At 35.1% G+C, this 12,680-nt stretch overlaps 1 protein-coding gene across 1 annotated transcript; it reads left to right on the plus strand.

Annotated features, from left to right (window-relative positions):
* Nucleotides 1–6,800: 6,800 nt before the first annotated feature.
* Nucleotides 6,801–12,336, plus strand: LOC107771757 (sufE-like protein 1, chloroplastic/mitochondrial). The gene is made up of 2 exons (XM_075219814.1): nucleotides 6,801–8,205; nucleotides 11,839–12,336. Exon 1 carries the CDS (start codon nucleotides 6,982–6,984, stop codon nucleotides 8,179–8,181), a length of 1,200 nt encoding a protein of 399 aa, XP_075075915.1. The 5' UTR covers nucleotides 6,801–6,981; the 3' UTR covers nucleotides 8,182–8,205; nucleotides 11,839–12,336.
* The last annotated feature ends 344 nt before the right edge of the window (nucleotides 12,337–12,680 follow it).

Consider the following 12,680-nt stretch of genomic DNA (forward strand, 5'->3'; position numbering starts at 1 on the left):
CACATACCCATTCCTGTTTTTCTTGTGTTGTTCCTTGATTTGAACATGCACTCTGTGTGATACATATGCGATCATTTCTATGACTACGTGAGCTTATCCTTTTATACTAGAGATCATGTTTTGGGGTTATTATCTCTTAATTAGCCAAAATGAGAATTTGTGAAATCTTTGCAAGATTGACTTAGCCGTAGTCATATCTTTTATATTGAGCACACATCTGTACGTTACTATTTCCATGTCCTTATGCACCTTATTGAAATATTATGATATTATGTCTCTTGTCGTACGTTGTTATCTTCAATCTTCATGATTATGGAACTTATGGTCATATTAGGGCAGATATTGTTATTATGATGGTATGTAGGAATAAGGGTTGCATCTTGTTGATGAAATTGGAGCATAAGGGTGGCATTCTTGTTGATAAAATGTGGATCATAAGGGTGACATTCTTGTCGATGAAATGTGGAGTATGATGGTGCAAATCTTGATTATGCAAGTGAATTCTTTATGCTTTGTCATGCATTTTACATGTTTTATGTTACATCTAACATGCTATCCTATGCCTCTATTATTATTTAATAATTTGGTTGTCAAGATTTATTTACCTATGTTGGATTGATATCTCATGTTTGTTGAGTTGTCCGTAGTGTATCGAATTGATGTAAAAAAAAGTTATCATTGCATTGATGTATTGGATTCTTGTAGAGGTCCTCTGAACATGTTATTTAGCAATTAATATGAAATCAAATCATGTTAGGCACCAGCTTACAGTCATGTATGAGTAATTGAGTATGCATATTATCTAGTGCATGTCTCTTTGTGAAAGGGGTTGGTGAAAGTTGTATTTGCTTGATTTGTCTAATTGGGAGGTTCTTTTTTATTACCCCTACCTGATTTTTGCACTTTACTACTAATATCCTTTATTCTGTAACTATACTTTTTGGAATATTTCTCTGTATTATACATGTTATTGAGTTACATATGTTATTCAAAGTGAGTATCTTTTGACTTAAAATCTTATCACTACTACACCGAGGTTAGTCAAGATACTTACTGAGCATAGAGGTCGGTTGTACTCCTACTACACTTCTGCCCCTTGCATTCAGACCTTGGAGAGCTGTCGTGGATGACGAAGGCTGGTACTAAAGTTGTAGCTGCATTCCAAATTCAAGCTACCATTTGTTCATGGTAGTTTAGGAATTCATTTCTGTTTATGTAAACTTCAAATAAATATTGTATTTATTCTCTTTTTCAGCTTTGTAAATCTAAATCATCGTGACTCATGACTTGTACTATCAACCCTTGAGATAATGTATTGAACTCTTTTGCAGTCTTTATTATGAATACTAATGATTCTCATTATAGTTGTAACTTATACTATTTGGCTTACCTAGAGGGTTAGATTAGGTACCATAAAGTCTTGGTGAGATTTTGGATCGTGACAAGTTGGTATCAAAGCTCTAGGTTCATAGGTTCTACGAGTCATGAACAAGTGTCTATTAGAATCTTGCGGATCAGTATGATTACGTCCATACTAATCTTCGAGAGGCTACATGGCATCTAGGAAACTTTCTATCTTTCTTTCCTTATCGCGCGGCCTTATTTCAGCTTGAAGCCTAAATCTTTAGTTCCTTTCTCTTTGATTCATGTGCGATGCTGAGTACTCAGACTCAGAGGGGTGTACTAATGGCTTGTGACATTGTAGATAGACTATGATGGGCTATGAATACTTGATTATCATCTCGGTGTGTTGTCTAGTCTTAGATGTGAATGTGTTGGTGGATCTTTCAATTGTTCATTTGTGGGATGAAGCAAATTTTTGTATATGGTCGACGAGTATGGACTCAGAATGATTAATGGACTGCATAGTCATTGTAACCATGGTGGGGTCTTAGAGAGACGTCGGTTGGAGGCTAAGCATGTGGATTATCTCTTGCAAGAAGGTGTAATGTTGTGTAATACTTATGAGGTTTCTCTGAAGAGTTTTCCTTCTATCCAATGGGATGTATGTTCTACAGTTATAGTTCGGATGGCTTGATGAGGTTTGTATGAATGTCACGAGGATGAGTATGAACTTGGAGGATGATTTGGAAGGCGTGATGACTAGTGCTGCATGAGCCTATGAGGTGATTTAATTGGATGGCAGTGCGAGATCATGACAGTTATAAAGGAAGAGTATGATGGATTAACAGATGATGTGTTTTGTGGCTTCGAGCTAAGTGGGGAGTTTACTATCAATGATTAGGTCATATGGACATGTATTGTTATAATTCCTGGACTAGGATATGCTTGTGGATTAGTTATAACTTGAAGAGATGACTTCGAGGATGATTCGAGTAAGAGATTTTGCAGGATGCATGATGTACTACACTTTATGGGTATATAAAAATCTTGAGATCATTCAGGTTTGTTATTCCAATGTGGATGTAGTGTGCAGAAGGAAGGAATTTCTCGGTTGTTTCTTTCGTAGTATGCATGTGCTAGAGAAGAGCTAGCTACATATTGGCTATGTATCCAGGACTTGGCCGGAATGAGTGACTTTTGAGGATGGTTGTAGTGTGTTCAAGATTCATGTATGGTATCTTTAGGATTTGCTGAATTTCGCTGAATGGTTAAGAATTTGAGATTTTTCATGGATGATGCCGAGACTTGCAGTATCTATATATCATCATTAATTCTGCCTTGTAGTATTAGAGATATGAAAGAAATAGTTACGGATCCACATAAGATCTCTTTAGTACATTTTTGGTTTGAGTTACTTTTGGAATTGACAGTCTGTGTGACTTGATTGATTTAGATAGATCTAGTTTTGATGGCTTGGCTGTGCGCTAATGGGTTTCGAATAACTCACGATGGTTTTGACCATGACTTCAGGTTGATGTCTTCTACGGTCATGGAAGGTTTATTGCGTGTCGCGATGTTCTCCTAGATTAAGTTAAATATAATTTAGTACATTTTTGGTTTGAGTTACTTTTGGGATTGATAGTCTGTGTGACTTGATTGATTTAGAAAGATTTAGTTTTGATGGCTTGGTTGTGCGCTAATGGGTTTCGAATAACCCACGATGGTTTTGACCACGACTTCAGGTTGATGTCTTCTACGATCATGGAAGGTTTGTTGCGTGTCGCGATGTTCTCCTAGATTAAGTTAAATATAAGATTTCTGGTTAGTGGAGTGTTTATCATACTCGTGATTTAGAGTTGATGATAAGGTTCACGTATTTTCATATTGTAGCATGGTAGATGCAGTGAGGTCATGAGGTACTGGGATTGTATGACTAAGATTGTAGTTTAGTTCTGAAGAAAGGTCAGGATTTTTAGACATCATGGGAGATTTCAGATGTTTAAGAGATGCTAGCACTATCTTGTATCGCTTGAGAAGAGTGTGTATTGTGGAAGGCATATTGTGTATTGATTTGAAGATGCTTGACTAGCATTTCAGCAATCGCCTAGTTGTTGACTAGATACTAATTTATTTAAAATCACTACATCAATGGCACTTGACCCTGTGTGTCTCTCAATCGCATTAATTTGGATAACTATCCACATTAGATAAGAATATGCATTCATCATCACAAAGCTATTTTTTTAAAATTCAAATACACTCTATTTTCTCTTTTCATAATTTTTTGACTAGACAACCATTACTCAAGTATGCCCCATATCTCTGGACAAATAATGAGCTCCACCATTTTTTACATCTCCCAAAATCCATCTAGTCCTCTTTTTAAGAAACTTTCATCGTTGTCCCGCTTCTTTTTCCCTTTATTTAAAACCTCTCCAATTTTTTTTTCCCCAGCACTTCATCCTCAAGATGATGCTTGTACTTCGATTCTATTATTGGAGATGATTGTGCACATCACTTACAAAGAACCATCTTTTACTTTTTCGATGATAGTGGTTTCGTGTATTGAGTTAAATAGAAGAAAAGTAATGTCAGTTTGTAGACTCGAATATAAAGAGCTGAGAGTTTTCTATTTAGGTTTTGGAAAAAAGTTATCTATTTCTTGTAGCTTTTTTGGGCTTTGGTATTCTATCATATGTTTTTTGTTTGAAAATTTTATTTTTAACGCTTTCTAGTCCAACAATTGTGTTGGTGTCTTCTTTTTTAGCATGTAAAATTCAAGTGAGAGTTTCCACAATGTTCTCACTAAAAGCTAACCCTTTGTTCTTCACTCATTTTGCTCGTTTCAAACTCTTGCTTCTGTAATTGCTTCCCCTCTTCCAACCAATATTGCATTAGCAGCCAGAGAAAGGGGTAGGGGAAGAGAGAATTTGAATATGGGAATGGAGGTGTTATCCTTTTACTTTAATTTTTTTCTTTTTCTTTTCTTATTTTAGCCGGTTTTCTAACCAAAAATAAGGGGCAATATTTGTCCGTCTAGAATTCAAAATTGAGCAACTTTGTCCTTGACTTTTGGTCTCATATTACCTATGTCACTACAAAAAGATCTCCTTTTTTTCTTGATCGCTAATGAAACTCCAACTTGAGCACAATCTTAAAATAAATTTAAATGTAAAGGAGTAAATTTAGATATTTCTTGAAGAATTTGGCTACATGGAACTCACCAATTTGTTAGTACTCCATAAATAACAAGAAAAGGTACGAGACAATTTGTTAACAACAAAAGATATGAATGGACAAAAAAAGTGTAACGAGGGAAAAAATGAGAAATTCAGATAGTATAAGACATCTTTGACCTTTTCCTCTAATCAAAATCACTCTCTATTCATGCTTTTTACGTGCTATACACCATGCATTTGAGAAATTTTATTTTGGGTGAGACTCACCAACAATAGTTGTATGAGGCCACCTTCTTCATTTGACAAGTGTGGTTGTTGGGTTCATTTTCTCATATTGGTTTAATTTGAATAAACAAAAAAGAAAAAGTAATTTTCTTATTGATGTGGATCCCACTCCCACTCATATATTCCATAAACATGTAGCTAAATAGATATCGTACAAGAGAAATGGAAGGAAAGAAAACGTAAAACCATTTCCCTCTTTAATTACCATAAACTTTGCTCACCACCAAACGTAATATTTATATTTTTGCATATATATGCCTTCTTCGTTTTCATTATAAAAGTTTATATTTTTTCAAAATCATCTTAAGTTACCAACGCTTTAAAAATGACCTTTAGAAGTTGTTCATTGATATAAATATAAAGTATATTATACATAAGTTGTTAATAAAATTCTCCTCATTTGGTACAGAAATACAAAAATGCGGTCACTAGCATTGAGTACTTTTGCATATTGATTCATTTACTACCATGTTTAACCTGTCATTATCAAAATATTGTTTACTATAAAATTAAAATAAGATTAATATAAATTTTTATCACTAAGAGGATATTTGAATTGACTTAAAAGCTTACCAATTCAACTTAAAGCACTTTATGGCTTGTTTTAGTGCTTGATAAACTTAAAAAGTAATTTTGAGTAAAGTACTTTTAAGCTAAAATAACTTAAAACAAGCTAAAATTTATAATTTGGTCATTTCAACTTATTACTTTTTGGCTTAAAAGTATTTGAGATTTGCCCAAATAATTTACTTTTTTACCCTCATTAAAATATTTCCTCCATGTAAAACTCGTGAAGGCTAAAGCCAGCCATTTCTATTGATTATAGAAAAGGTCGAAATTGGTATACACTAATTGCTTCTCTATTAGTTTATTGTTTCCTTTTGGGTTTTCTTAATAAGTTTTAGTTTTTAGTTTTCGCAATTCAAATTTTCATGCATATTTCCCTTAAGGCCATGTGCGTGAATAAACTATTCTAAGATTGTGCCGTTCTTTAATGAAAGTCAGTTTACATAAAAATAATATTTTCGGCAAACTAGCATAATTACAATTTAAAGAGATAATTATAACCGAGCTAGTATATGTGTTGTTATCAAAACATGTTTCGCAACTTGAAGTTGAAGGCGTGCTAAAAACTTGGATGTATACTTGAAAATCAACAATTATTTTCTTAATTATATCAAATTTTTGTTCTAGTTAAGCATTTTAGTTACAAAGTAAAGTCAAATTATTATTACTGTAGCTTATTTGAATAACTAAGTAATTCAGAATGGTTTTTAGATTAATACCCATGACTCCATGAGGAAATAGTGTTTAAGGATTTTTTTGTTTTTGTTTGGGGAGTTGTTTCAAGTGGAAAAAACGAAAGGCTCTTAGTTTTAAGTGCTCAAATTCTTCAATTCAATTAAGATAGAGACCGTGGCTTTTACCTAGGAGTACATAGTACAATTTAGTTTTATTTTTATTTATATCTAATCCTTTAGTTGTGGCCCACATTCCATCAGTTCATCTTTTTTCTTTATTTATTAGTCTGTCACTAAATGGGCCCACAATCACACTTGTCAAATGTAGAAGATAGTCTCATACAAAATAAAAAATTTCCATACATTTCATCCAACTTAGCCATATTAATACGACACAATCTTAGTCAAATAATACATCAAAAACTCATGAAATTGAAGGACGAAGAATAGAAATCATTTCAAGTAGGTATAGTTACCTATTAAGCTTTATTTATAAGTATTACTCCCCTTGTCTTAATTTATGTGGCATTGTCTAAACTTTGAGGGCAAAATAAAAATTTTCTTGATTTTATATGTCCTTTAAATATTTAAAATTATTAACTATTGTAATTTATAGTATTTTTCGTAGTTTTTAAATATTTAAATTTTATTTCAAAAAATTTATATTGGAATTTATGATTTAAAAAATAAAAAGTTTGACTTGGGAAATTTATACATGTAGAGAATATCTTTTTGCTGGCAGACGAGGGAAATTTTGAATAACCCACAAAAGCGAACCTAATCTGAAAAATTTACCCTTTCTGAGAGGCTGAAAATGCAGTTAGCTAGCTACAAACAAACAAACAGTTCTCTGTTCTCTGTTCTCTGTTCTCTGTTCTCTGTTCTCTTGTCTTGTAGGAGTAGTAGTAGGCTGTAACAAGGTTGGCGGTGGTATGCTAAGTGAGGCACGTTTTCCATCTCTTGGCTCTCTTTTCTCTCGAATCCTCCGTTCTTCCCTCCACCACCACCAACTAAGTTCAACATCAAACCCACCATTTTCTCTTTCCCCTTATCTCATGTCGATTTCCACCAAAATCCCGCACCCTGTCCTCCACCACCCTAATTCACCATCCCTTAATAAAGCCCTAAAACCCTCTTCTTCTTCTTTACATTCTACACCCAATAAATTAACCTTCTTTAGATCCATTACTATTGAAAAAATCTTCACAAAATCAATTTTTGCTACTCCCACAAGTGCTTCTTCACAACCCTCATCATCTCTCCAACCCATTGAAGAGCTCCCACCGAAACTCCAAGAAATCGTCAAACTCTTTCAAGCAGTCGAACAACCAAAGGCTAAATACGAGCAGCTCTTATTTTACGGTAAAAATTTAAACCCACTTGATGCAAAATACAAGACCACTGAAAATAAAGTTCAGGGTTGTGTTTCACAGGTTTGGGTTAGGGCTTATTTTGATTCGGAGAAAAATGTGATCTTTGAGGCTGATTCTGATTCGGTACTCACTAAAGGGCTTGCTGCTTTGTTGGTTCTGGGTCTATCTGGTCGGCCCGTTGAAGAGATTATAAAAGTTTCACCTGATTTTGCTGTCCTTTTAGGGTTGCAACAAAGCTTAACTCCTTCCAGGAATAATGGCTTTTTGAATATGTTGAAGCTGATGCAGAAAAAGGCACTGCAGTTGTACGTTGAAGCTGAGAAGGCAGCTACATTAGGACGCAGTGAATCCTTAAATGCCTCGACTGAGGCTTCTTCGTTGGGCGGTGTTAATATTAATGGAAATGTTGAGTCTGGAGAGAGTACTGATGTTAGTGGGAATAATGTGAGTGTTGGTGGTGGAGATGGCGATGTTTTGAGGAGTAGAGGGATGAGAATTAAAGAGAGATTAGAGAAGGAACTTAGGCCTATGGAATTGGAAGTTGAAGATATATCTTATCAGCACGCGGGACACGCTGGGGTTAGAGGCAGTGATGGAGAGACGCATTTTAATCTAAGAGTGGTTTCTGAGGAATTTGAAGGGAAGAGTTTGGTTAAGAGGCAAAAGATGATTTATGATTTGCTGCAAGATGAGTTGCAGAGCGGATTACACGCTTTGTCAATTGTGGCCAAGACGCCCTCTGAAGTTGGTAGTAGTTGAATTTAACTGCCGGCATCAAGAGAGGTCTGGTTTGTTCTGCCCTGTAAACTTTTCGTCCTTGTTGAATTTATTGAAGTTTATACCTCATAGTAACTAATAGCATGACACCCTGAGAAGTACTGGATTGTTTCTTTTCTCACGAGAATCTTAATAAAGTAGTTACTGAAGTATTTAAAACTAAGTTTTTCTTTCCCTCCCAAGATTTAGAACAATAGAGAGCTTCAATTGTCTTATCTACTGCAATAATTTGGTTGCTTCAATCTTATCTAAATTTCTCTGTGACATACTTAGGCTTAGGTTTGACATGCTAACCAAATTCAGGAATGATAAAATCAATATTTGGAGCGCTAGAATTGTGCAAATTATTATCCTGCTAGCAATCAAATGTTTATCCATTTATTCTGCAACGAGGTGGTAATTTTTTTCTAATTTCAGCTCAACTTAATGAAATGCAATTACAATTATCTTTTGTTAGTAGTTTTACAATGGTAAGCCTTTCATGTTTATGATAACTTTAGAACAACAACAGTTATCAAAAAACTTAAGAACAACAACAGCTATACCTCTGGGGATGATATATCTAAAGAAGTCTATCTCTGGGGAACTATGATTACGGTCTCAATGAACCAAAGTGATCCTCAAATTCTGCTGAAGTACTGCAGGAAGTGATAATTTGAGTTGCATTAATTTTGTTATCTGAAGGTTCTTGCACGTATTTATGTATGCTATAGAAAGATTTGTTATATGCCACTCTTTGCTCTTGTTGCTTTCTTTAATTTTGGCCAAGTACATCAATGACCCGTTAAACTTGTCAAAGTTTTTAATTTAGATACCTTATCTAAGGGTATGACCTATTGAACACCCGATATTAGCCGAAAATATACCTATTAAACACTCCATTAACAACAGTTTTAAAGAACACGACACATGATGGTTAAACGCGCTGACGTTGCAAAATGTCAAATGAAAACAGGACACATGGCCAACTATTTTGACTTTTGGTCCTTCTTCTCTTATTTCTTCTCTCTATCTCTCGTGTTTTACACCCAAACCTATCTACTATGGTACATACTAGGGCGGAGTTCTAACACTTGAAGCCTTGAACAGGGGTGTATTGATGCTGGCTCTTGCACCCAAAGAGAGTGATGAAAATAAAGGAAGATCTAGTGCCCCTTTGAGTTACAAATGACCGGAGGGTGGATTCATAATGTTCACTGTTGGCTTTGTTGCCTTCTTCTGGATGTCGCCATTCAAGTCCATGGGGACACCTCTAATTTATAGTTCTCTATACAATTCAACTTCCATCACAAGCAAGATTCCACAGCCCTGTTATCTTTTCCTGACTTAAATTCCTCATAAATTCAAACCCCATTTGATTCCATTTGCAGTCCGTCTTCATACATGAATACTGCCATTTCTATCCTTGAAGGCAAAGATCAAGAACACAATTGGACCCTTCAAAAGTAAGAGTTAGTGATAATGGTGAAAGAGACACCATTGTAACGAGGCTGAGAGTGGAGATTTATCTCTCGATTTAAGAAGCATAAGATATCCTTTCAACTTCTTTAGGGATGTATGCCCGAATATATATCTTCTCTCTCTCTCTCTCTCTCTCTATATATATATATATATATATATATATATATATATATATATGTGTGTGTGTGTGCGTGTGTATATATCTTTTTTGTTGGTCTCTGCGTGTGTTTTTAAAAATTCTGTATATCTAGTGTTTTGAGGTATGGTTTTCAAGGATGATTTAAGGTACATCAGGGTGCTGTCATGTAGAGGGAGAGATTTGTTGGGTCTGTCTGAGGGGGTGTTAGTGCTGTTATGGTTGTGGTTCTTGACTTCATGCTGGGTCTTCTCCTCAACTACAATCTGATGGTGAGCACCATGAAGAAAGTGTAAAATATTGTGCTCTAAAGATGAAGAAAAGGAGGAGAATTTTGTTCTTTCTATTAACACGTGGTTTTGGACTTATGTCAGCTTAAAATAAACTCATCTCACGCTCTCAAAGGGTGTGTAATACACATATTGTGCCATGTCAATGCATTGTTAATAGGTAAATTTTCAACTATAATATCGGGTGTTCAATAGGTCAGACCCTTATAAGGTGTTCAAATGAAAAATCTTACCAAGCTCAAGGGGCATTCAATGTACTTGACCATTTAATTTTGGAAAAATGTAATATACAGAAATAATTACTAGTTTTTTTTTGGGATGGGGGGTTGGGGTGGGGGGAGCATGGGGATGGTGAAGAAGTTAGATATTGCTGCATTCTTGGGCTTTTGAGAAAGTTTCCTTCAGACTAGTATTTGTGGTTCTACTTGATTGTTTACAGATTTTAATTCCCCTTTTGTTAATTTCAATTTGGTTACTTCACCGGCTAAGGGTCAAGTTGATTGGTAATTTTATAAGAAAAAATAATAAAAATGACAAAGATCCGCTGATTTTGATTTTTTTTTTCTGAAAATTTTTTGGAGCCCGGACACGTGTTAGTGCTTCTTCCGCTATATTTCCCTCAGTGTTAGCAAAGGCACGCTTAAGCCCTAAAGCAAGGCTCAAAACATGTTGAGCGTTTCGCCTCGCTTAGCGGGCACTTCAGTGTTGTCATCAAGGCTCTAAGATATACTTTTCCTTGCCATCTTGAAGAGGCGACACTAAGCAATTGATATTTTACTTAATCGTAAATTTTCTTCAATTTCTTTGTCCTTATATTTTGTATCCATGCTTATTGATATTATCTTGGACAACACATGCATATTTATAGTTTTTCTCCACTTGCGCTTTCTTCATTAAAGCCCGCGCTTTGTTTGCGCTTTGCGTTTAAAGTCCTGGTAGACCTTAGAGTTTTTTGCGCTTTTCGCCTTTGATAACACTGATTGCCCTCAATTTAAACTAATCCTGGCTACGTATTATTTATGAGGTTTGATATTTTTAAAAGCTTCTTAGCAACTCAATGAGTTCTGTATCCCTGCACTATTTCGGAACAATTTGTTTTTGTTAGCTGCATTTATTGTAGAAGAAAACCAACTCTGAAAATGATGTCTTGCCGACGTATGATTTATTTGCATGTCAAATGTGTGGTTACCTATGCCTTTTTATTAGAGTGCAATGCTGCAATGTATGAGAAGTGTTTAGCTAGCTAATTCATATGGATAAGTGTGGGACTCTGGGGATTAACCTTGTATTTTTCAGTGGCTGAAGTTGATTTAACCGACTCGGTCTTACCAAAGATTCATGCCTTCAACGTTTTTGTTTTCTTCCCTTTTTGACATTTATTCATCCTTTTCTCCTGTTGTTAATAATGGCTGAAGTTCCTCCCAAGGTTGGGTATATATCCACCGTTAGCAATTCTACTGGTGTAGTTGATTATATGAGGCACATAATTTGTTGGTTTGCGACCTACACACTTTTTACCTTTGTTGGTTGTGCGATATTTTGTGATGAGTCTTTGATTATCAGTTTATCACGTAGTACTTGTGCAGGATTAAGATCTATCTTTACAATTCAAATCACCTCGTCAAATTTCTATTACTACGTTAGTTTGCACTTTGCCCATCTTGTGTGCATCAATATGGAGTACATACTAAAGGTCTCCTGGTATTGCTGCTATTTTCAAGTTTCAGGCTGATCAAACCACTTTATATGCAGATTTTTTGCCTGAGCTTTCCCAGTTGAGAGAGAAATTTATGCATATATTATGTGTTAGTTACCTTGAATGGAGCATATTTTCATATCATGCGTTTTATTCAAATAGCAACTTGGCATAAGACACTGGGTTCAGTAGACTCGACTGAGTATGAAATACTATGCTGTTATTTAAAGAAATTAAAACAAAGAAGAAACAAAGATTGCCAATTGTACCGCAGCTTTTGGGACTGGAGTCTGGTGCTTCTTTGGATCCTTGGGATTGTACATTACCATAACTTAATACTGAAGATGAAAAACATATAGCTTAGTTGTAGGGAAATGGCGGTGTTGGGATGAAAGAGAAGGGAAGCAGCACATATTGCTCCATTACTGTTATGTGATCCATTACTGTGAAAGAATATATTTGTACATTTCCATCTTATTAGCAAGAACAAATAGAACTCAACTGGCATTGCTGTGTACCAGTATTTATCGTATGGAAGAAGTCATCTTTCTGCCTTTTCGCCTACAACTATACTTGTCATCTCTAATTAGCATCTGCTATGCAATCAGTAAGAGTTAACACTATTTTAATTCTCATCTTGTAAGGTTCCCTTATCAACAGTTCTGTTCTTGCTTTCTTTTGAAGTTTGAGAGCTAGATTTGGTGCAAATAAGCTAAGCTAAACAACAATTACTAACTGTCTTTCTCCTTCTTTTTGACTTAAATATTGTACTAGTTCATTTTCTATTAGACGCTCTGAAAGTGTAGCTCGATATTGCAATACTAGAGTATCATTCCAACTCCTCCAACAGATGATTTAAACAACATGTTAGCTTTGTAAGCATTAAAATACGTAGCAA

Source organism: Nicotiana tabacum, chromosome 8 (assembly GCF_000715075.1).
Source record: "Nicotiana tabacum cultivar K326 chromosome 8, ASM71507v2, whole genome shotgun sequence".
NCBI classification, from domain to species: domain Eukaryota; kingdom Viridiplantae; phylum Streptophyta; class Magnoliopsida; order Solanales; family Solanaceae; genus Nicotiana; species Nicotiana tabacum.

Bases quoted from the DNA above. Each gene is read 5' to 3' on its own strand.
- LOC107771757 (XM_075219814.1), top strand. From the start codon at position 6,982: ATGCTAAGTGAGGCACGTTTTCCATCTCTTGGCTCTCTTTTCTCTCGA.